Source organism: Chenopodium quinoa, unplaced genomic scaffold, assembly GCF_001683475.1.
Source record: "Chenopodium quinoa cultivar QQ74 unplaced genomic scaffold, ASM168347v1, whole genome shotgun sequence".
NCBI classification, from domain to species: domain Eukaryota; kingdom Viridiplantae; phylum Streptophyta; class Magnoliopsida; order Caryophyllales; family Amaranthaceae; genus Chenopodium; species Chenopodium quinoa.
In genome coordinates this window covers 2,085,894-2,110,972 of record NW_018744835.1, presented here as the reverse complement: position 1 = coordinate 2,110,972, position 25,079 = coordinate 2,085,894, and the positions used below count along the sequence as shown (strand labels likewise).

The following is a 25,079-nucleotide window of genomic DNA, read 5'->3' as shown; positions in this document are numbered from 1 at the left end:
ATGCAACTTGGCATCTTGTGCATCTTGTGCATCTTCCCTCCTTCAAAGATTATAGTGTATGATGAGCTCCCAAGTGATATTTTTCCGAAATTTACTTCAAGGGATTGGCATAATTTATCTCGTCGACCTTTCATAGTACAGTTTCACAAGATATGAAATTGAGTTGGTGGTTAAGAATATGGGAGCAATAAAAAGAGTAATTGTCCATAATTTGACAAATAAAAAAACTTAAATTAGGTGAAAAAATTTAACATTTAAAATGTGTAAACGTGGCAATTTCAATTTCTACAAACTTAACAATCGTTGTACAATTAACAATCCTAACAATTTGGGTCAGGGATTGAGGTGTTGACGTTTTGTTTTTCTCCCTGTTTCGCTCACGCATTAGTGCAATTTTTTATTTCTTTTCAAAGCGGGGAATTGATGTTCATGCCCCCCTGTCTCCGACTCTCCGCCAATATACCTATTACGTTTGTATTTTAGTTAGTAAGATTTGCAACCCTAACTTTAATACCAAATGTCTCGTTATCACGTGAATGTACCTATTACGTTTGTATTCAACAAATTTCATGTTACTGACAAAAAAAAAATAGATTAAAATTGAAATATATATAATCAACAAATTTCATGTTACTGATAAAAAAAAAAAATTGATTAAAATTGAAACATATAAGAAAGGAGAAGCTTTATTCTTTACTTCTTTTATAAATGAAGACAGATGTACATGTCCCAAGCTGACTCCGTCACTGTATCTATTAAATTTGTATTTTGAGTGATAAAATTTGCAACACTAAACTTTAGTAACAAATGCCACAAATACCATGTGAATATCCTTTAAACAGATTTCATGTTACAAAAAAAAAATTGATTAAAATGAAACATATAATAAGAGAGTAAAAGCCTATGTGCTCCATAGCATTCACATAGCGGTTACATAGGGGGAAAAAATAATATGACCGTTGTCACAACTCTCATAAAAAATATGACCGTTAACCAATTCTATCCGTTAAACCACCTTCCCCGATTCAAATATCAGGTAATCTCCCCTGTTTCTCCTACTTTCCATTCTCTTCTCTCTTAAACTTTCTCTTTCACTCTCTTCTCAATCTAAACTATTTCCCATTTCTGTAATTAATTTCCCTTTTTTCTTCAACAATTATCTGAAATCCATCAACAATTAGTTCTAATTTCAGTTCCATTTTCGGAAAACTTTACTCTTTTTGTTCTTCAAACTCGAGTAATTATAATAAAATGGGAGAATCAAATGATACCCACATAGTAGAAATCCCAGCAAACCAAGATCAAAACCTGAAAACAGCAATAATGATTCAACAACACCCAATGATGGAAATCTCAAAAAGTCCAGGCCATTTACTCCTCCTTAAACTCTGGCAAAGAGAAGAACACCTCTTTGCCAGTCGAATCAACGTTAACGAATCCAAATTAGACAATCTCCGGCGTGAGATCTTCCACCTTTGTCTCTCCTTTCTTGTTTTCCATGCCTTTGTGACAACCCTCCTCTTTACCTCCTCCTGCTCATCATCGTCTATCCAAGGGGCTCATTCGGGTTTAACCCGATGTCAGAAATGGTGGGTGCCGTCCCTACTTGGGGCGGCAACCTCGAATGCTATTGCGGTGCTGGTGCAAGTCAAATTGTGGAGGTATTGGAAGGTCACTGAGAGGTTGAGGAGGGAGAAAACCGATTGCCGGGCGCTCGCCCGGTCGGTTCAAGAGCTCAGGATGAAAGGGGCTAGCTTTGATTTGGCTAAGGAGATGAGTTTTTGTAACATGAGCTATAAGATTAAGAAAAGCTCTAGTGTTGAGATTAAATGGAAGCCTAAGATTTGGTGTTCTAATAATTTGGTTACTTTTTGCTTAATTTTATTTGCAGGTCTTGCATTTCCTGCTCCCAAACTGTTTCTTTGCATAATTTGATGGGGTTTTTAAGTGCTAATTACTACAATTGGTATGTAATTATAAAGTACTGTAATTAACAAAAGATTTTTTTTTTTCCCTCTGTTTTTCATTTTTACATTTTGATTTTTGTTTCTTGATTTTGATTTTTATTTTTTGTTTTTCAGGGAAATGTTGGACTAACTTGGAAATTTTTGAGATTGAGGGATGAAGCAATGTGGTCCGGTTGAATTTTATTTTTTTTTAAAAGTGAAAAAGATTGAATTTGATGATTTGTACAAACAAAGCAAAAGTGACCACTGCTTGTGTGCTTAAGAAATTAATTTATCAATTTTTTGATTCATTTGTTTTGATAGAAAATAATGAGGAACATACATGATAGTGTATTTGATTCTTAATTACATGGTGTTTAATTTTACTTTATTTGTATTGTTGATTTTATTTCTTGGTGGTACACGTATGTCCAAATTTTAAACACTCAATTTTGTACAACTATTATACAAATAATTAGTAAACTGCATGAAAAGAACACTTAGTAAACTTATTTTCTTTCCCATACATTTTTCATACCATACTTAAAAAAGTATGCCGACATATTCTACCATTATATATTTCATTGTCCAATCAATTTTACTTACTTTTTTTCTCAAGATTAATCAAACACTTTTACTACGTATGGAAAAAATTGAATCCACAGTTTATAATAAGACATTACTCCGTAGAAGATTTGACATAAAGGGGGAAATTACAAGATGTACCTAATTTGTTTTCAAAAAAAAAAAACATTCTTTATTAGATGAACATATAAAAACTTCTTTCATCTAAAAGTGTCAAAATCTTACAACCCAAGTCAAATGATTGATTGATCGATATTACATGATGGAACAAGAAGCATTAGGGTTATCATCACTAAATATTTGAGTGTATTTCTCATGGGGGCCATCATTATTGTTACCAGCATATGCTTGAGGTGCATTCTTGACATAACCTGAGGGTGCTTTCTTGTCATAAGCTTGAGCTGCATAAGGGTATGCTACCATAGTGTATGGAACATATGGCCAAAACTCTGCTCTCTTCCCTGTGCTCTTCACTTTGTTTAACACCCTATTCGGCTCTACGTTTCCGGTTACTGTTACTTTGCTCAGCTTCCGGTTCACATCCACGGATTTCACTCCTATGTATATAATATGAGCATACGCTGACATGTTAGTATATTTGATATTTTGGTAATGTAAGGTACAACAAAGCTCTCTAAAAGCAGTTTTAATATTCGATGTCATAACTTGGAAAGCACAAAGGCAGATACAAGTCATACAACCAATTAAGCCAACTACACTCTTCAACACACGTATTTATTATTTATTAATAGTAAATTGGTCGAAAATTGTACAACTCCAGTCCTTAACACGATTGTAAGAATAATAATTGAAGAAGTTCTCATAACTTTTGTTCTCTTATTCAGTACTTTGTTTTAGGAGTTATACATGCCACATGCTTAAAATTAAGATATTTATAAATTTCTAACATAAATTCTCATAAATTACTTTTTAATTTAGCAATTCTTAGAACAAACTATGTCAAACTTTCTGATATCTTTGATACATGAGAGAATTAGTGCATGCAAGTGATCAAATTAGAGAAATTAAGGTGTGTTTAAGTGTACATTTGTAGTCTTCTTAAAAAAAGAAATTCACATACATGAGAGAATTAGTGCATGCAAGTGATCAAATTAGAGAAATTAAGGTGTGTTTAAGTGTACATTTGTAGTCTTCTTAAAAAAAGAAATTCACAAACCAAATGGTAGATATAATTAGGACATATCAGTGTATTTACCTTTGATATGAATGACAGAGTTTCTGACTCTTCTTTCACAACCATCACAGTCCATTTTCACCTTGATCTCAACAGTCTGTTGTCACATAAATGAAGACTACACATAGTTAGTACAAATTTTCGCGGTTCTCATTATATGATTTATATGAACAACAATATGAGTTCCTAGACATCAAAATAAAGACTCCAAACCAAGTAAAGAAATAAAAGAATAGAGGGACTAAAGGAAAAATATGAACAAGAGATCATAAGATTATGAACATAGTACAAAAAAATGAGAAAGGTCACCTGCATTGGCTTACGTTTCTTATGTCTAGGGATCGAAGCATCGAAAAAGTCCAAGATATGATTTAAGAACCCCATGTCTTTCTTTCAATATGTCGCGCTTCTCTTACTGATGCCAATGCAGATTCAGAGAAAATGATCAGGAGCTAAACTAGTTTGCAAGTTGTAATTCTGTTTGACCTGTTTTTTGGATTTGATTCAACTAGCAGCCTAGCATAATAACCCCTTAAAAAAGCTAATTTTTGGGTGGGCTAAAGATGGTAGAAAAAGCAAGTTGTGGTCTCAAAAGAATTATTCTTCTTTTTGGAAAGTAAAGCTAAGCAACCATGTATGGAGGGTTTGGAATAAGTTGATATCCATGGTCCCATTTTCGCCATATAAAATCTTATGGTAAGTTGCATAATTCGATGACTATTATCATAGAACACAAGTATAGACGTGTAATTGTAGTATTTTTGACAGCTAAAATCGATCATATATGTGTGTATGATTCAACTAACTAATATGCTAATGAAAATGTCAAAAAGCATAGAGAATGTTATAAAAGTTAGGTGATGTAGTCATAACAGATCAGAACAGAATCTGATGAAGAGACTAGAAAACGCTTACTTATTTTGATCTTAGTCAGAACACTCATAAGAGATCAGAATCTAAAGATTGAGACAGTCATCGCGATCATCTGAAGTTAGCTTCTGTCATTCTGATCTCAAGCTGACTAATAATGATACTAGTATGTACTATATATAGTCTATATTATCCCCTGCTAGATTATTGTTATGTATGACTCCGATTTATTGGTTGGGTTTCGTCGAAGCTTCATAGACTATGGCATCCGTATGATCATTGGCAGCTTTGATTATCCGAATTATCTATGTTTGAGTTAGTACTTGAAGCTAAGGATTAAATGAGCAAATTGCTAAATGATGCGTGGAAATTTTGTTAGCTGTAAATGAGCAAAATTGTTAAGAAATAGCATGTGTAACCAAGTTGCTAAGGATTAAATGAGCAAATTGTTAAATGAGGCAATAGCATGTGTAACCAAATTGCTAAATGATGCATGGAAATTTTTTTAGCTGTAAACTTGAAACCTCGAGAAAAATTAGGGGAACTAAACGAAGTTGAACTGAACTGATGAGATTATGTAAAATAAGTCCAAAGGAACAAGGCTTAAGTTAACCAAAAGCACGTACGAATGTAATTATGTACATGTAAGGGAAAGATAAGGTTTTTGAACTTTTTTTTCTCATACCAATTCATCACTTTTATTTATACCAACACATCTTCAACTTTAATACTAGTAAAAAGGTTTTTTCATGTGGAAAAACGTAACATTTTGATGGTTTTACCATAATAGAAAGCATCATGGATGAAAGAGTTTCCTCCAAAAGGCTGCATTATTATTTGATTGGACAAAAGACATTTTCAACTTTAATAAATGGATTTTCATGTGGAAAATCGTAATTGAATATTAACTTCTCTTTGTTCGGCTAGCTCTATTCTCCAACCTTTATTTCTTTTAGTGATAATAAGATCAAATAAGTTAAAATCAAGATTAAAATATAATTTATTGTTATAAATAAGTAAAGTTTGAGATTGGGCCAATATGTTATAATAAGGAAAATCATTTAGGGTTGAAGAGAACACAATATAAGATAAAAAGAGAAACAGGGGAAGGGGATGAAGAGAGAAAGTGATGAGATATAGAATTCAATTAGTTATCGACTTATCGTTACCTATAGGTACTTTGGAACATTATCATGTGTTCGGCGTTAAATTGCCACAAAAACTTTTCATGATCTTTTAATGTGGATAATACTATTATTAGTATGCTCTTTTAAATTAATAATATAATCATAAATGCGTGCATGTGAGCATGTCCATATCCATCATGCTTGTACTAATAAATGCTCATGGAAAATTATATGCACACACTTTTTCTAATCTTCAATTGCCAAAGATTTACATACATCGTTGTACATAGATACGTATAGGTATACTTGTACTCATACACGTAACAAGCTCATATGACATGCACATTTGGTTGTTCCATGTAAAGACTCTAGTTTATTCTTCTTCATCGTGTATATTCTAAGGTAAGAAGTCTTATCAAATGGGTCAAGTCTTACTCATATTGAAACGCACAATATATTTGATAGATATTTATTATTTCATCATACATGTACATTTATTGGTTCAGGTACTCAGTCAATTTTGTTAGCCCCTGATACGTACCTTATCCATCACTAGCCATAGATGCAAATCATTATAGTCATCGGTCTCATTGCCGATATCTTCATCTTTAATTATTAAAAAGAATAATTTTGTAAGCCGATCAAAAATGTATATACTGAATAGGTGTCAATTTAAGACAATAGTTGGCTTCAGATAAGGTCTAGTTAGGTCTACTAATCATTTCAAAATTGAGTCTTGCTACATTATTATTATCTCCATGCATATCAAATTTTGAATCAGGTCATTTCAAATTAGGTCAGGATATTTCAAATTGGGTTAGTACTTGACACCTCTAAGATTATAGCCGATCCCATATGAGCTTGAACAATTCGGAAGAATCTAAAGTACTACCACAAGGGTAGTGGTTCACTGGTTCATCACATTGTTGAGGTACTAATTATCACATGAAAGTGCTCCCTTAACCCCCAAAATAGATGGTACGTACTAGTTAAAGCTCGACCACCATCTACTTGATTGCTTGAATATAAAAATTTATGACACATGACACATCAAATCAATGGTGAAATTCTCTATTAATTATCTGAAAGTAGGGTAAACCTAAATATTGGAACATCTTCTAATTCATTTTTCTAACAAAATCTACCATACCAATATAGTTCAATGAGAAATTTGGGACATTATCATCTAATTGGAGCGTAATATGATGAACTATATGATTCCCTTTATCACAAACAAAAAAAATAGAGCACAATTTCCCCTACTCTTACTATTACCAATTGATTTTAGTATGAAATCTCATTAGATCTTGTTTGTGAACCGAGCACTCTTCCTCTTTATATGTATTGCCCAGATTCATTTCATATTGTCTTGATATTTAACATGAATCCCTCCATCACAAACAAAAAAATAAAACATGGGTTTACCATGGTCCACACTAGAGATGGCAATGGATCGGATTCGGATTGGGTGGAGCTTCACCCGCATCCATCCATTATTCTAATCGCTCCATCCACATTCATCCTTCACCCGCTTCGATGAAGTTGGTGGAGCGGATGACAAATGGATGACTATTAAAGTGAAAAAAAAACTCACATAAATTCTAATTTTCGGTTATTTATACAATTTTTTTTTATTTTATTAATAAAAACGGAAACAATAACAACATATTGTTTGAAAAAATAATTTGCAACAAAAAAACAAGTAATTTTCTTGCACATTTCATATTTTATTATTTAAATTCTTAGATTAAAAATTTAATATATGTTAAACGGGTGGTTGGATGGTTAGCGGGTGAAAAAAGTATCATCCACAACCGATTTGATCCATCACCTGCTTCATCCGTCACCCACTTCTCATCCATTTAATTCAGGTTTTCGTCCATTTATTTAAAGCGGGTTAACGGATATCCACTTAATATTGTCATCCCTAGTCCACACTTAATTATCACTTACTTAATCATTTTAAAACAAAAAGACTTAGAAAAGGAAGAAGAACAATACTAGAATTGGGTTTATGGCGTTTACCATTGGGCCTTAATGCTTGGTAACTCACAGAGAGATTTTGGTGGGCCTTGTGTTCTATTTATAACATTTTTACAATGCTGAGTATTTTTTTAATACTAGTACTTTCTCTGTATTTTATTCACTTCATTTTAACCATTTTTTTCTAACTATATGCAGAGTATAATAAAATATACAGAGTAGCTGTGATGCATCTTGTTGGATTCATCTCAATATACATGTTTTAAAACAAAATAATTATAATTTTATAATTATAAGTTGGTAAATATACGAAGTCTGAATGAAACAACTAAAATATGGATGATGTAAATCTTGTTTTTCACTAATTTACTTTACAAATATGTATCATATAAAACATTTAAAAATAAAAATGAAAATGAAAAAATTGTGTCAATTTGTCAATATTCTTATAGGCATTCTACACAATCAAGTAGCTACAAACTACTACAGTAGTAAAAATATTTACCAACTTGGTACAAACAACTAACACAAACCGTAATTCTAATGAGTAACTGTGTATTGCATTAGATAACTGATAACAACAACGTTCGTAATAAATTAATAATAGCTACTTCGTATTGTTAATATCAACCAGGGTCATAATCTTACCAAGCCACTGGCTGGTTTGCTACCTTATCATGAGACATCTTTATAACTTTATTCGACCCAAGGCCATACCCAAAAATGATATAGGAAGATAAAACAAAAGCCATTTAAATTTTTATTTAAGAAAAAAAAAAAAAAAAAAAAAAAAAAAAAAAAAAAAAAAACCCTCCCTAAAGTTTTTTAATTAAAAGAAAAAAATGTAAAGTAATTAATAATTTTTACACGTGTATGGCCATCATAGGTACAACACCTAGGTTAAATATAATTGGACCCACTAATTTTGTAATGCTATGTGGATTGAAAACCAGAAGGCCCAACTTAAAGACAATTAATAATTGACATCATTATTAATTTGGCTTGATTAGCGAAAAGCCGACTCTCAGTATTTTGTGCATAATCTCTCGGCCCAATGTCTATTTGCTAAGTGCAAACTTAGCATGTGGTTGCTTCTTTATCCTAATCTTATGTCATCTATTAACACCCTTCCTATAATCCATTATCCATGCAGGAATTGGATTAGTTAACTTTAATAGTGTGTTTTATTCACCTAATTATATTGTTATTTATTAATGGTAGTAAGTGGGTTACTTGGATTATATTCATTCCAACTTACTTCGTAGATTATTGTGAGTATTCATTTTGTTTGATTTCATGTCAGTTCAAATTTGTACGATACAATATGAAATTGACTTGAATATTAAGTTACATATGAACTTTTATAGTAGTTGATACATAATACACATTAATAGTTCAAAATATAGTGCGATGAAGAAATCATTAAAAAATTTACATGTACATTAGTGTATTTATATAAGATGATTTGTTGTCAGGTGATTTATTTTACATATTTTAAACCTTTAAATAATAAAAGTATTACTCTTATGTACAAGGGTGTGTTCTATTCACCTGATTTTTACTTATCTGAACTTATTAAAATTTAATTTAGTTGTAATTTAAAGCTGCTTAACTCCTATCAAAATTTATTTTTTCTAAACAGAACTTATTAGACGTGAAATAAGATGAACAGAATAAATCCTTAAATCTTTATATACCCATATGTGTTATAGAGGTTCCGAGAAAGAAACAAAGGGAGCCATGATATACGGCCTTAAGATGAGATCATGCATCCACAATTCCACATGCAATTCCTTAGATATGGATGAGGCTGAAGTTTAAAATTGGCCCACCCTCAGATTTTACTCATTTATCATACATACCCTCAATTAGTATCATACACAAGTTTACAAATTTCTAAAGGAGTTAATATTTATATTTTCTGATTAATGAAAGCCCAACCAAAAGTTATTAAAAAAAGGGACTCAATTCTCAGTATCACTTGATACACGAAGTATTATTTTCTGTCGGTCTATTTCTTTGGCCCACAAATCTTCATGACACGTTCGATGTTCCCCCCTCTCATTAAGATTGTTAGATAAATTTTTTTTCCTAAGATTTCATCTCATAGTCATAGTAATAGCTTTTGTTCACTTATTTATGTCCATTTCTACTTCGTTATAGGTGGAGCTGTAAAAAGCTGACCCGTCTTGAAAAATTTACCCGCATCTGATTAAGAACCGACTTATTTAAATCCGGAAAAATGGTGATCTGAACCCGATATGATCCGACCTGAAATCAACCCTAGACCTGACTTAATCCAAGTATTTGAGACTCGAACCAGAACATAAACAGACCTGGAGATGACCCGACCTGAATATAACTCGTAAAGTATTGACCTGAACCGAACCCGACCTGAATCGAGATTGACCCAAATCTGTTTTAACCCGTCAAAACTCGAATTTAACCCGACTTGTTACCAACCCGACCTAAATTCAACCCAGTTTGTTACTAACCCGACCCGAAATCAACTCGACTTGTTATTGACCCGACCCAAATTCAACTTGACTTGTTCCTGACCCATTTCGAACTCAACCAAACCTGTTATTAGAGCTGATCAAACTTGACCCAGCCCACTGGCCCTACCCAATTTCGGCGGATTTTGGACAGCTTTTTAGCCCGAAATCGGGTCGGGCCCGGCCCGATTTTTTATATTTTCAGGCAGGCTTGGGAATGCATTTTTATGCTATTTTAGTTTTTTTTTTTCCGACCCGGCCATTTTGGGCTGGTTTAGGTGTGGAATTTTTGGCCCAACTCGAGAAATGGGCAGATTTTTTATGGCATGGTCCGAACCTGGCTTGGCCCGCCCATTGATCAGGTCTACCTGTTATTGATGTGACCCGATTTCAAATCATCTTAAATTCAATTTAAACCACCTTATTAATATATAATTATATAATTACATACTCCTTTCTAAACTATTACTACTAAGAATATGATGTTTGCCGCGCAAATAAGAATATAAGATTATACTCCCTCCGTTCCCCTTTTGTTTATCACTTTTGCCATTATGGGGGCCCCTAATTGTTTGTCACATTTCATATTTTGTAATTATTAAGATACATAAAAAGACTTTTATACCCTCATTTTTTTGTCCTTATTAAGTCCTCTTCCTAGTTTACCTTAACATTTGCCATAAAAATTATGCCAACTTTTGACTAATTTAATGTTTTACATTCTTGAATCTCTCAATTTTTCTTTTCACGCACTTTATTACTTTTTTAATTGGAAATGTCTCTTTTCCATGCACTTTTATACTTTATTGGTTGGGAATTTCACTTTCCCATATACTTTCATTACTTCACATTCTCCACCTTAATTCCCGTGATTTTCCTTCAAAAGTGACAAACTAAAGGGGACGGAGGGAGTATTATATGAAATTAATGACATCTTGTGTGTGTCACTTGTGTAGTTGTGTGCTTGTGCAAACGAGTTATTATAAGAAGTTCAATAGTCAGTAGTTCAATACATACGACTCCTTACATAGACTAATTGTAGCTATTTGCTCATTTCTAAGTGTTAGAATATGAACTTATTTGAAATTATTTCTCTTACAATAAATGAAGAAATTGATAATGATTAAACGTGAATGTCAATACATGAACTATTAACAAATCAATCCAAAAAATGTATCCGAACCCGGTATGACCCGACTAGAAATCAACACGAGACCCAGATTAAACCAATATTTGAGACCCAAACCCGAACATGACCCGACTTGGAAATGACCCGACCTGATTATAACCTGTAAATTATTGACTAGGGTCAAACCCGACTCGAATCCGAGAATGACCCTAACTTGTTTTAACCCTTTAAAACCCAACCTATTATTCACCCAACTCGTATGTAACCTGACTTGTTATTGACTCGACCTAAACCTAACCCAAACCCGATAAGATGTATGATCCGACGTGACCCAACTCAAGCATGACCCAACTCGAACCCGACCCGCATAGCTTACGACATTAACCCAAATTGACCTGACCCAAGTTGACTTGACCTACACTAACCCGAACCAAACCCGACCTGTTTACCCGAATTGATAGCTCTAATTACAGGTTTTTTCTTCTCTAATTATAGGTTAGAAATTAAGAAGTTTAACATATTAAATTGGCAAAAAATTGCTTTAGTCTTACACGTTTCTAAATAAATATTTGCAAAAAACTCCATTCACCTTCAAAGACTTAACAAAATAATAATTCATTCAATTTCTATCTAAGAAGTTCAAATTAAATAAATTAAGGGTGTGTTTATCTTAACTTGTTTTTCTAAATTGAACTTGTCAATTAATTATTACTAAAACAAAACGTTGCTGAGGTTATCACTGTCCACATGTCACTCTCACAAAAAAAAAATCCCGCCTAAATGCAAGGATGATACTTTTTTTTTTTGGAGCTACCATATTTAACAATTTTGAAATTTGAATATTAGGAGCTTCTACATTACAATTTCAGTCTATCAATTTATCCTAAAAAAATGAAACAATTATAAATAGCACACTAATAAATGGACCCTTACATTGAAATATGTATTAGGCGACGTTGAACAGGTATTATATCATAATTTTAATGAAAATCTAAAATTTTAAAATTACAAATATTTTTGTACAAGGTGCATAATTCTTATTTATTTTGATCCACTTTTTTTAAATGTACAAATTATAAAAATAGAATATATGTAACCATGTATCGCACGGGTTCTAACCTAATATATTACAAAATGAGTTTATCTTGACCTCATATCTTAAAATAAATTTAACATAACTTTTTTTAAAAATAAAAAATAAAAAAAATCAAACGAGTCAAGGAGCGAGAACATGGTTATAGTTTATGCTTAGATACAAGAGTCGAACATCTTCCATGGTGGATCCGAAAATTTTAGACGGATGTACGCTTTTCAAAAAATAAAAAATAAAAAATAAAAATACGAGGACTTACAGAATCCTCCGACGATGCCTCCGGTGTACGATCGTTGTCGTCATCCATCTTCCTAAACCCGTCGCTAAAGCTTAATAAATTTTTTTAAAAAAAAATGGGATTTTTGGTGGTGGACTCGGGAATTGGGGTTGGATGTGGTGGGCTCGGAAATTTTTTTAACCAAGTGGTGGATCGAATGTGCTCGGGAATAATATTAAAATGCTCGGGAATCTTTTTACCAAGTGGTGGAGCCTTATATAGTCCAACTTATGGAAAGGATAATATGGTCCTTTCATGTCAAAATCGGAGCGACGCCTAGTAATTAGGAGCGACGTTTAGCAGTTCACCTTCTTCATAAAATTTTCTCAAAAAAAATTTGCCTTTTGAGAGATATTTATAACTGTTGGCAGTGGATGCAAAACGAAAAATACAAGTTTTTATTTTACTTAAGGTACTCCTTCAAGTGTATGGATTCGTACGATTGTCTTTTTGTTTTGCAATGGACCAATCTCCTTTTGCGATTCCTACTTCTGCTATGTTTTTAAATTACTCTTTTAATTTTTATTTTCCTTTAAAAAATTCAAACCAGTACTGGTAATTGTGAGCTTTAACGTTACTGTATAAATTAATAGCATAACAGTAATTTAAACAAGCAAAAGAATTACTGACACTGTATAAAGTGTAAAAAGTGTAGTGACAAGGACAAGACAGTAATTGATAACTTAAGTAGCGACACCCAATTAAATTTCTTACATTATTATAGTTTCATAAAATCAACTAAAGTGGATTTGATTAGTGACTAATCCTATATCATCAAGTTTTAGTCAATGACATCGACTCACATATTGGACTTACACTTTGCAAATTGCTAAATACCTCTGTTAATTATTATGTGCTACAAAATGGTATTATTTGTGAGACATAAAATATTCTTTTATTACACATAATAATTAACAGGGATAAAACTAGTAATATTAATTTAAAGCCACTATTTCCAGTTTGCAATTTATTTACTTGTACTATTCTCATGATTAGTAATATTTGGGATGTTATGAGAGATTTGTGGTAAAAAGAGAAGTTTGAATAACGGTCTTTGAATAACAAAATCATTTTATAAAGTGTTTTTAGGAGAGGTTTGAGAGAGTCAGAAAGTCTAAAAAGCTAATGTTAAAAAATCCAAGTAGAGAAGATGCTTAGTGACAAAAATATTTTACTGTAATAGTTAAGAGAAAATGACTCGTTTTGTCCTAAAGTTGATCAAATTTACTACACTTACCGAGTTGTTATGCATAATAATAAATTATGCACACATCCTAATTCGTCATTTTACTCAATAAAAAAAGCTACACGCACATCTAATATAACAACCATCAAATCAAGTAATGCAAATGGCTAACAACTAATGGTTAATTGCCAATTACTAACCGGAGTAACCGCTAATCGTTGGGCCATTGTTGAAAATTTGTAAAAGAGCCCAAACAAAATGTTACCCTGTCTTCACTAGGTTTTTTTTTTGAGAATTTTTAAACATTTGAGAAACATTTTTAAAAACGGAAAAATTGATAAAAATAATCTCAACTATGATCCGTTCGCTCAAAATAATCTCAACTTTGGATTATTTTTAAATAATCCGAATTTTGGGGGTCATTTGCTCAAAATAGTCCTAACCGGTCACCTAACTTGTTATAACAGGTTAAGGTGACACGTGTCATCACGTAATTGGTTGGGGAAAAAAACTAAAAAAAAATTTAAAAATTATAAAAAAAAACTTAAAATATATATATATATATTTTTAAATAAACCTAACCCCACCCACGACCACCCTCCACCACCAGCCACACCCTTTTCCGGAACCTCCATCCCCACCGAGAACCAGACACCCAATCACCCATGTACACTGCCAGCTCCGCCGTGACTAGGTGCAGCCCACAAACACATAAACACGCCTTAACCACAACCACTACGAAACCACCTTGCAACAGCCCCGCAACAACCTATTGTTGCCCAACCTTCAACAGCCCAGCAGCCACCCAAATCGCCACCACAAGAAGCTTGCCGCACCTCCTCCAGCACAACCACCCAATCACCCAAATTGTCCCCACAAGCAGCGACGTCAAGAACAAAATTCCCCACAAATAGCGACGACGAGAACAACATTCCCCACAAGCAGCGACGACGAGAAAATCATTGAGCTGAGATCGTGAAATTCTCGATGGCGATTCAGACGACGAGGACTCATATGAAGGACAACAACCACGAATCCATTGATGATTCAACGAAGACTAACTCAGAAATTGCTATAAAATTGGGGGAAAATTGTTAGGGTTGATAGCAAAAAGTGAGGAATAGGCATGAATGAATTGAGGGAGGGGCGTCGATGGCGCCGGAGCAAAGGAGGGGTTGGGCGCCGGCGGGGGGACCTGGGCTGGGCCTAGGGGTTGCCGGAATGGTGGTGGTAGCCGGAGGGTTTGTGTGGGCCTAGGGGGCTGTCGGTAACCTGGTGTTGGGTGTGGGATTTTATTTTTTTTTTCCTGTTTGTTTTTTTAATTTATTTTTCAACCTATAGCGACTAACACGTGTCACTTAAAAAAAAAAAAAACACCTTTTTAAACAGGTTACCGGGCACTTGGATCATTTTGAGGGAATGACCCCTATATTTCGGATTATTTTGAGCGAACGGACAAAAGTTGAGATTATTTTTAACAATTTTTCCTTTAAAAAATGTTATATTTCCTCCGTTCTTTTAATACTGCACCACTTGTCTTTTAAAGAAGTTTCACAAATATTACACCATTTCTATTTTAAAATAAAAAATATCTCTATTTACACTACAAATACCCAACATACTCTTACTTTTTCACACTTATTCTTTAGTTTATATTTACATCACATAGATACTTTTGTATTTTTACCTTTTTCTCTCTTCCTTTTTCCCACTACCAAAATTATTGTACCCTACTTGTATAGTGCAGTAATCAAAAAAACGGAGGAAGTACAAGATATCTATAATTTTCTATCAAATACCCACAGTATGTTTTATTAGATTCTACTTGATCGAATTCTAAAAAAAAATCAATTGTAAATTTAATGAATACTTCCTCCGTTTTTAAATACTTGCTCCACTTTCTAATTTTTAGCCGTTTTTAAATACTTGCTCCATTTTCTTATTTAAAAAACTTTTACAATATTTAATTCATTTTCATCAAGTAGTTGACCCAACATAAATCATATTTTATTAATTTTATATTCTCTCTCTTCCAATTTTCTCAACTATTTTTGTTTTTTACAACTTTTTATTATTCCACCTACCCCACTACCTCCATATTTTATTACTTTCTCCAAATTCTCTAAAAACTACGCGCATTGGAGGAATGGAGCAAGTATTTAAAAACGGAGGGAGTACAAGGCAACCTCAGTTACTTTGTACTCCCTCCGTTTTTAAATACTTGCTCCATTTCCTTATTTGAAAAGCTTTTACAATATTTAATTCATTTATCTCAACTAGTTGAGCCAACATAAATCATATTTTATTAATTTCATATTCTCTCTCCTCTAATTCTCTCAACTACTTTTGCTTTTTATAATTTTTTAATTCTTCCACTTACCCCACTACCTCCATATTTTATTACTTTTTTTAATTTCTTCTAAAACTCCGCGCATGAAGAAAAATGGAGCAAGTATTTAAAAACGGAGGGAGTATGAAGTAGTTAAAGTTTTATATACACATTGAAAATCTAGTTCATGTGGTTAACTATCTCAATCCTTTCTTTTCATCTTGTTTTTACTTATTCAAGCAAAAATAAATTTAATTAGTTATCTTGTCAAAAAAAAAGTTTAATTAGATTAATTTAGGAAAAATAAGCAATAAATTATAAAAGTTATTGAATTTTAAAAATAATATAAGCTCAAACAAATTTTTATAAATAGAAATAAGTTCAGATTAATACAAGCTAAAATCAAATGAATAAAACCACAACCTCAAACTGTATACTTGTATTATGGGCTTCTTTGGTTGCACAAAGAATACGAGGGAAGTGGAAAATCATACGAATTTGAAAATGGATGAGTTGTTTAGTTGACAATAAAAAGTACAAATGTAGGAATTGTTAATTCATGGGAATTGTGACTTCTCACAAAACATGGAAAATTAATTACCCAACCTCCCTAGGTAAGTCAAAATTCCCATGATTTGCAACTTCTTTCATGCCAACCAAATAAGTTTAGAAAATTCCTAGAAATTTGATGTAGGTATCTAATTCATGTGAAATACAAATTTCTATGAGAAGTAAATTTCCATTATCAAATAAACAAGTTCTATAACTCATATTTAAAACGATGCAAAAAGACAACAAAGCCCTCCTTAGAAAAACACACTATCCCTAACCAAAACCCAAGAATTGTTAGTAAAGCTTAGCCTTTTGCATAAACATTCAAAAAAAGGTTGATGTTATGATGTAAGAAAGCATGTGAGCTTTGGGAACATTTGTTTCTTTACATACGGAGTACTCCTAACATACGCTAGTATAAAAGAATAAAAGATGCCCATATATTGCCCAAAAAGAAGGCTATTTATCAAAAGTCTTTAATTAAATGAAATTCGAAGTAGACAATATCTTCAATTTCATCAACTTCAGTAGAAACAACTACATTATTCAATGCTTTAATATTGATATTATTGTTTGATCCCGAATAAACTGAACTTTAATCTGTCTTTACCATACGAAGTATATCAATTTGACACTTCAAAGCACCTCAACATTATTAATTTTACACCAAACATAATAATATTGTCATTTTATTTCTATTTTCAACACATGAATACAAAACTATCATCATGGATTTTCACCTCCTTCTCTTAAAAATTGTCTCATCCATCAACTACACTCACTTAATTAATGGCTGTATAAAATAAGTAAGCAGTTTTGTAATTAGCATGTTATATATATACTTCATCTGTTTTACAAATATTGCAATAATGATGAAATTACGCATCTCAAAACACATTTTATATGTTAAATATTTATAATTATATAGGAGTAAAAATTATAAAAAGTTGATATTGTGAAAGTATTTTACGAGACGAATCTAACAAGATCTCACATGACTATATTTACTTTATGTATAAATCATAATGTGGTCAAACAAGTGTGATGAACAGTGAAAAAGTCCATTTGTTACAATATTACTAGAACGGAGAAAGTAGTAGTTTAGGGATCATGTTGATTGACTAAAAGAATAAATAAGACAAACCCTAAGTCGTCAAAGAGAGGAAAAATAATCAAAGCAAATTGAAGAGATTATCTACCCAGGTGGCTAATTGTCACGAGATAAGCACGGATTACCCCTGTGATGTCTGAATCCTCAATGCTTGACCTAAGCCAACCTTTCTCATATGCATAACAAAGTATTTTATACAATTGATTGAGCGAGGAACTAACACGCAATGACAATACTAACATATACCAAGATACAAGTATATCAATTTAGATAACAAACATGGAGAGTTGTTGTGTCAAAACATTGAGGAAAGTGTCAATCACGTGATATGAATATATATGATGCTCTTTAAGGCTTGTTTTATTTCCTTATTTTCACTTATTTCAGGTATAATAAGTTTAGATAAGTTTAATTTAAGAAAAATAAGTTATGATAAGATTTACTCAAGTTCAAATTATAACTAAAATAAGTTCTGACTAATCAGGTGAATATAACACACCCTTATTAGAAGTAGAAAAAGATACTTTTGAATTGTGCTTAAGACTAAAAAAATTAAATTTATACTATTTGTACCATATGTCAAATATTTGATCGACAATGTTTTGAACATTATCTTACACTTCAAATAACTCATAACAATAATAATAATAATAGGCGTAATAAAAATATACTCGTAAATATAATTATAATTAAATAAAGGAAAGTTTTATACATAATCTTTAGGGCTATATATAAGCATTAAATACATACTAAAAAATCGTATAAATTTAGAAAATTATAAAAATATTAAACTAAATTACGCGTGTTTTTATAATAAATTTCTAATTTTATATAATTTTCAAAAGTGTATTTAATAGTTATATATAACCTTTAAGGCTACGTATAGGCGATATAGCATTACCCTTTTATAAATAATAAGTCCAAAAAAGCACCATGGTAACCCCACATCCTCTGCCTCCACATTCCACGTGAAGATAGTCAGACATAAACATAATGGCAATTTCTGTTATTTTGGCCCAATTTTAAGGGCCTCTTTGGGTATATCCATGCATATAAGCACACCCCTTCCTCCACTTCTTCTTTGCTACTCTCTCTCCATTTTCATTCCGTCTATTTTCTCTCTCTAAAACCTTCACATACATTCATTTCATATTCTCTCACCTAATTTGGAGATTGTTAAGTGGCAATTTCAGTATGGTTAATCTTATTTTGCTGTCGGTGCTTCTAGCTTTTGCCACGTGCCCCTTTGTCTCTGCCTTTACTGATGGTAAAATCTCTCATTTTATCTTATCCTATTATACTAAGCTTGTGTTTTATTTTATCCATTTAAATTGTTGTATGTTGTTTGTAATTGGTAACTTCTATGAAATTTCATTGGAAGTTTGAGCACAAATCATTGGAGTTTTGTTACATAATTCACCTCACTCATTAGCTCATCATTACTTGAACTAATATAGAAACAATTAGCTTTTTAAGTTCGTGTTTGAGCTAATAAGGAGAATAATTAGCTTTTTAGGGTCGTATTTTCTTCAACTTATATTACTACGATAAAAATATAATTAAGTGTATATGAGTTTCCAATTTAATGTCAGATTCCCCTACACTATCCAAAGGTTTTTTTTTTCAAACTAATGTCAGAGTTATGAAGGTTAGTTAGGTAGTCATTTATTTCTTTATGTAACAGAGATTCTAAATTTGTAATGGCTTGCCTTCTAAATATAATGGTGTTAGTGAATCCTCACTAATTTGAGCTGCAAGTCACTTTCAATATTAAAAAGTACTACTATGTGCTTTTATTATTGAGTACTCAATTTTACCAAATTTGTTCCAACACTTGAATGCTCTATTAGCTTGTACTAATGAGTATCTTACTCCTTAGTACAATTCTTGACCCGTGAAACAAACACTCTTACAATCTTACGTACTCATCTTGTTCGAATTTTTGTTGTCACCAAACTAATCTAATCATGTTACTATGAAACTATTTCAAATCATATCTATCATTACGATAGCATGATATTAATTTGGAATCGAGGAAACAATCCTTTTTTTTTTTTTTTTTTCCTCTAGTATAAAGTTTCATTTGTTCTTGCACATACTAGTATGAAACACACACATAAAAGGCAAACTGGGACTACATTGATGTGGAGTGTGGACAATCATTAGAGTTGGGTATTAATACCACTAGCCATGTCGCAGATGTCACGTGGTGGCCCTAGTAAGGCAATTCTAAGATCGATTAATCAAAATTTTACGACGTTGATGTATAGCAAATATACTCCTTCGTCTTTTATACTCCGTATATTATCTGTCTACATAACTACTCCTTCGTCTTTTATACTCCGTATTATATAATTCGTTACTCAAAGTTGAACAGGTGTAGTTTTGTTAGTAACTCTAAACTTTCGGGACTTTGTCCTCGAGTTTAGGGTGTCCTCTTGAATTAGGGGTATCTTTATCTAACTATATACTGTAATTTGTTTATTATAATAGCTATAGTTGTGATAAGGTTTGGATTTGATTTAGAATTATTTAAAATTAGTTTAGTTTTCGTGCGATAGCACGATTTTAAATAAAATACATTGTAATATATTTTATAATATGGAGAAAGAAAGTTTTCTATTCTTAAGTAATTTCTTCTGTAAGCATATTACTTATAAAATATACAAAAACAAAAAAAGTCATAATGAACACTTATGAACATTAAAATATTAGTATACCTGTAAAAAAAAAAAAGAACTCGGTAGGAACAAAGGATAAAGTATATGAAAAGTTTATTATGTAAAAAAACAAAGGTAAAAGTAAAAATAAATAAATAAATAAAAACTAATAACATCATCATAGCAAATTGGCGGAAAAAAATTTATATCAGAATGACATATGTACAGTTTGAAGAAGGGGTGATGTCAACAACGTTTTGTTTCAGTTTTAAATAATAGAATAGATTTGAATTTAAATGTCCTATATAAACAACAAATCATACATGCTTAATATTGAGCTCATACAATTCATAAGCCAAAGACTAGAATATAATGAGATCGACAAAAAAGAATTTAGAGTTTTGTAGCAGTAAAACATAAAGGCCGACAAATGTTTGTCATTATTCTCAAAGTAAAAAACAAAATCTAAAGTATATCTTGATCTTCTCACACCCGAAATCTAGCATATTATGGAGTAATGTATTATTATTAAAATATCTTGTACAAAAATAAATAAATAAATAAAGAGAAAAAATATCTTCATTTTCTAACTGCAAAATACGGTAGTTATGGTCCTTATGGATGCACAGTGTATACTTATCCTACACTCATACATATCCGGATATCCCTTGTTTTTTTTGGCTAGATAGCTTACTAGAAACTACTACTACTTTTTTAGCTGAAAAAGCTCTGAAATCTGTGTCTAAAGTTTAAACATTGAACACAATTTTTTACATTACATAATTATTGTATTAAATTATGATACTATATAATACGTAATCTTATTATAATTGTCTCAACTCTCAAAATATATATATATTTTGACGGTACTCTCAACATATATTCAATACATAATTAGATACGTTATGTTCAAAGATGAATTGTAATATACTACGGAGTATAAGGAATGGAGATAGTAATTAACTTGATCATGCTGTCAAATTAAATGACATGAGGTGGGTAATTAAAATTGAAACTTTGAACGCCATAATTATATGCAATGCATCACTAATTTTTTTTGGATAGCAATGTTCTTTCAATTTATACCACAACATTGACACATTATTGTGCTCCCTTGTCACTCCAGTCATAGTTAATTATCACATTGTCCGTGCATAATTACGATATACAAGTACTAGTTTACTATAAATTCACTTTACTGTCGTGTTTTTGTTAAACAACCTATATTTTTGACAGGGTTTTTGACACGTGACAACTATTTCTGAACATTCTAACAATAGTATGTATATGAACAGATTTATAACAGTCACTCTCATATGATTTCAGGATTACTACCAAATGGTGACTTTGAGAAAGGCCCTAAGCGATCGGACATGAAGGGCACGGTGGTAGTCAACAGGCATTCCATACCAAACTGGGAAATCTCCGGTTTCGTCGAGTACATAAAATCCGGCCAAAAACAAGGGGACATGTTACTAGTAGTCCCGGAGGGAGCCTACGCCGTGAGGCTCGGAAACGAGGCCTCGATTAAGCAAAGGGTGAGTGTAACAAAGGGAATGAACTATGCCATAACATTTTGTGCAGCAAGAACTTGTGCACAAGAAGAGCAACTCAACATATCAGTGTCCCCTGAATTTGGGGTACTTCCTATGCAAACTTTGTACAGTAGTAGTGGTTGGGATTGCTATGCTTGGGGTTTTGTGGCACTTTCTAACCTTGCTGAGCTTGTTATCCATAACCCTGGTGTTGAGGAAGATCCTGCTTGTGGTCCTCTTATCGACTCCGTCGCTATGCGAGTTCTTTACCCCCCAAAGAGGACTAGTTGTAAGTTTTCTCGTCTTTACGCCTTTACTGTTTTGTTTCGAAGATTTCCTATATAACGGTTGCATCATGTGATTTGTATTAGTGACAAAATTTTCTCACAACCATGACCTATGTTACTCCGATATATATGAGCTAGACACTTTAATTTGGGCTAATTTTCATAAAATAACCAATTTGGAAGCTTAGGCATGACCCTTATTTGACATGAGTATCTGAGTCCACTAGTAATGTAATTCATGACAGTCTTTGTTTGCTTAATTATGATTTTAGAGGTTAGTTATTTGTTTGGCAGATATATAAATACTTTGATAAAATTGTGATTTACATAAACAATATACTTGTATATATGTAGTATATTATCAAGTAAAACAAAATTAAGCGGTGCTACTTCTGACAATTAGAAGGAATTATCATCTGTTGGTGATTGAAATGAGAGCTAGTTGGATGATATAAGACAAACTTTCCTTGTTATTTCTCATTACATTGATTATTTCTGCTATTCAATCATATGGAATATTTATTAGGTCTAGAAATTATTCATTTGTGTATGGAAAGGCCACGTACAATAAATGATACCATCCTACTACCACGTCCTTATTAGTTAAAATTACACTATTTATGTGATTATCAATTTAGACAGAGGTATCAAGTATTTTATTCACTCGAAAGTTTAAATGAATAGTTTTATCATTTTATAGCACACAATTGTTGAAGAATAATGCTATAGAAACCTACACAATACATTGTCATGGGATGAAAATCATGAAATTAATACGAGGCTTCGATTAGAGTAGACACCTATGTTGATATACCACATGGTTGTGCCTAGTATTGTACCTAACTGATTTGTGGGCATATATAAATTTTAAAAAAGCCGCTATATTAATGAGCTTCATTATTCTTCATAAAATTCAATGTTCACATGGTGATTGGGACATATATATGTTGTAACATGTCATGGTTTTTAATTTGTCATTGAGTAATCAATACACCACATGACCCTCCATTTAGCTATGTGATTGGTTGTTACATATAATTTGTAAAATGTTACATCATTATGAAACATTACAAAGTTAGAGTAGATTTGTCGATGCTAAATTACAATTATCTATCACATCTTTCGCTTAATTGACAACTCCGTATATGTTTCCTTATTTAGTTTGTACTCTTTGAGATTGTTCCGTATAATATGTCATGTCATAATCTTGTAAAATGAACTAATTACGACTTGACTAGTTGAACCATTTTTGGTATAGCATGGCTTGATGGAATACCATGTCCGAATACTTGGCTTTAGTGTGAATTTTTTTTAAGTAAAGCCATTAGTGTTGGACCAAAGCGAGTTCATTTTAGACTCGGCCCGGTCCATGATTAGTTCTATGTCTATGTATGTAGAGATAGCATGATAAGTGTGTTTGGTGCGAAATTATATACATCGTTATGAATTTTTAGCCATGTTGGCCTCTTTTTATATATCTAACTCTATCAACAACAAATGCAGTGAACCTAATGAAGAATGGTAACTTTGAAGAAGGTCCATACATCTTCCGCAACACAACATGGGGAACCCTAATCCCACCAAACATCGAAGATGCACATTCACCACTCCCTGGATGGATGGTCGAGTCCTTGAAGGCGGTCAAGTACGTAGACTCGAATCACTTCTTTGTTCCCTCTGGCCGAAGAGCAATAGAGCTCGTTGCAGGGAAAGAAAGTGCTATTGCACAAGTTGTACGTACCATCCCCGGTAAACGTTACACTTTGAGTTTCTCCGTTGGTGATGCCAATGATGCTTGCGCCGGCCCCATGGTCGTCGAGGCCTTTGCAGGCAAAGACACTATCAAAGTCCCCTACCAGTCTAAGGGGAAGGGAGGGTTTAAACGAGCTGTGCTTCGCTTTGTTGCTACTCAAGCTCGGACACGAATCATGTTCTATAGCACCTTCTACTCGATGAGGAGCGACGACTTCTCTTCACTTTGCGGCCCTGTGATTGATGATGTTCGACTCCTTAGCATTCGCGGTAGGCCATGAAGGTTGAAGAGTTAACAAAAGGGTGCATGAAAACTAAGCTTTTAATTACTACTAAAGAAAATATGAAGAATTGTTAATTTGATTGGAAAAAAGAGTGGTAAAACTTAGGTTTTTTCTCTTATATGCGGAGGTAATTATATGTATAATGCAAAGCAATGTATTTTTGTGTTGCGGAGAAGCATTTAGCAGAGATAATTTTATCTTATGCATGTTTAAGTTTATATAGGGAAGTATTTTCGAAATAAGGAGATATCTAAGTATACTAGTGTAAAATAATTGTATGTTGGTGATGAAATTTGGGGTTTTCTTGTATGTTTATTTGGATCTTGTAATGCCAATTTTAATTATTAATGAAAAGCATATGTATTTAGCTTGAATTATCTAAATATTTTTATCAAAAATGCCTAATTGATTGATCTCACATGTCTAGTAATGATTGTACTACGTAAATAAGTTTTATTTTTCAAGCACACTTTGTTAGAACTTTGAGACTAATAATAACAATTAGAGGTATCTGTCAAAAAAAAATAAAATAGAGGTAATAAAAAATTGGGCCAAGGCTAAAAACAAAATATTGTGCCCAAACCTGCTAAATAGTGTCGGGCTGATTGGGCCAAGAATTTCGACTTAAGCTCATGTTTTGAACTAAAAATACGCAAATTATAAGGTGAACCATGGTGCACCTT

At 32.3% G+C, this 25,079-nt stretch overlaps 3 protein-coding genes across 4 annotated transcripts; 2 read left to right on the top strand and 1 right to left on the bottom strand.

The window, feature by feature from the left end:
- The first annotated feature begins 339 nt into the window (after window positions 1–339).
- On the top strand, window positions 340–2,697 carry LOC110704519. The gene is made up of 2 exons (XM_021882315.1): window positions 340–1,966; window positions 2,082–2,697. Exon 1 carries the CDS (start codon window positions 1,252–1,254, stop codon window positions 1,933–1,935), a length of 684 nt encoding a protein of 227 aa, XP_021738007.1. The 5' UTR covers window positions 340–1,251; the 3' UTR covers window positions 1,936–1,966; window positions 2,082–2,697.
- LOC110704520 (heavy metal-associated isoprenylated plant protein 21-like) lies at window positions 2,689–4,254 on the bottom strand. 2 transcript variants are annotated; one of them, XM_021882317.1, is made up of 3 exons: window positions 4,036–4,254; window positions 3,748–3,823; window positions 2,689–3,088 (listed from the first exon to the last, which is right to left on the bottom strand). In XM_021882317.1, the coding sequence occupies exons 1-3, from the start codon at window positions 4,108–4,110 to the stop codon at window positions 2,787–2,789; spliced, it is 453 nt and encodes a 150-aa protein (XP_021738009.1). In that variant the 5' UTR covers window positions 4,111–4,254; the 3' UTR covers window positions 2,689–2,786. The 2 variants fall into 2 exon arrangements, with proteins under 2 accessions (XP_021738009.1, XP_021738010.1); XM_021882318.1 differs by having other exon boundaries at window positions 4,050–4,254.
- Window positions 4,255–18,932: 14,678 nt separating this feature from the next.
- Window positions 18,933–24,770, top strand: LOC110704518. The gene is made up of 3 exons (XM_021882314.1): window positions 18,933–19,145; window positions 21,865–22,362; window positions 23,864–24,770. The coding sequence occupies exons 1-3, from the start codon at window positions 19,073–19,075 to the stop codon at window positions 24,391–24,393; spliced, it is 1,101 nt and encodes a 366-aa protein (XP_021738006.1). The 5' UTR covers window positions 18,933–19,072; the 3' UTR covers window positions 24,394–24,770.
- The last annotated feature ends 309 nt before the right edge of the window (window positions 24,771–25,079 follow it).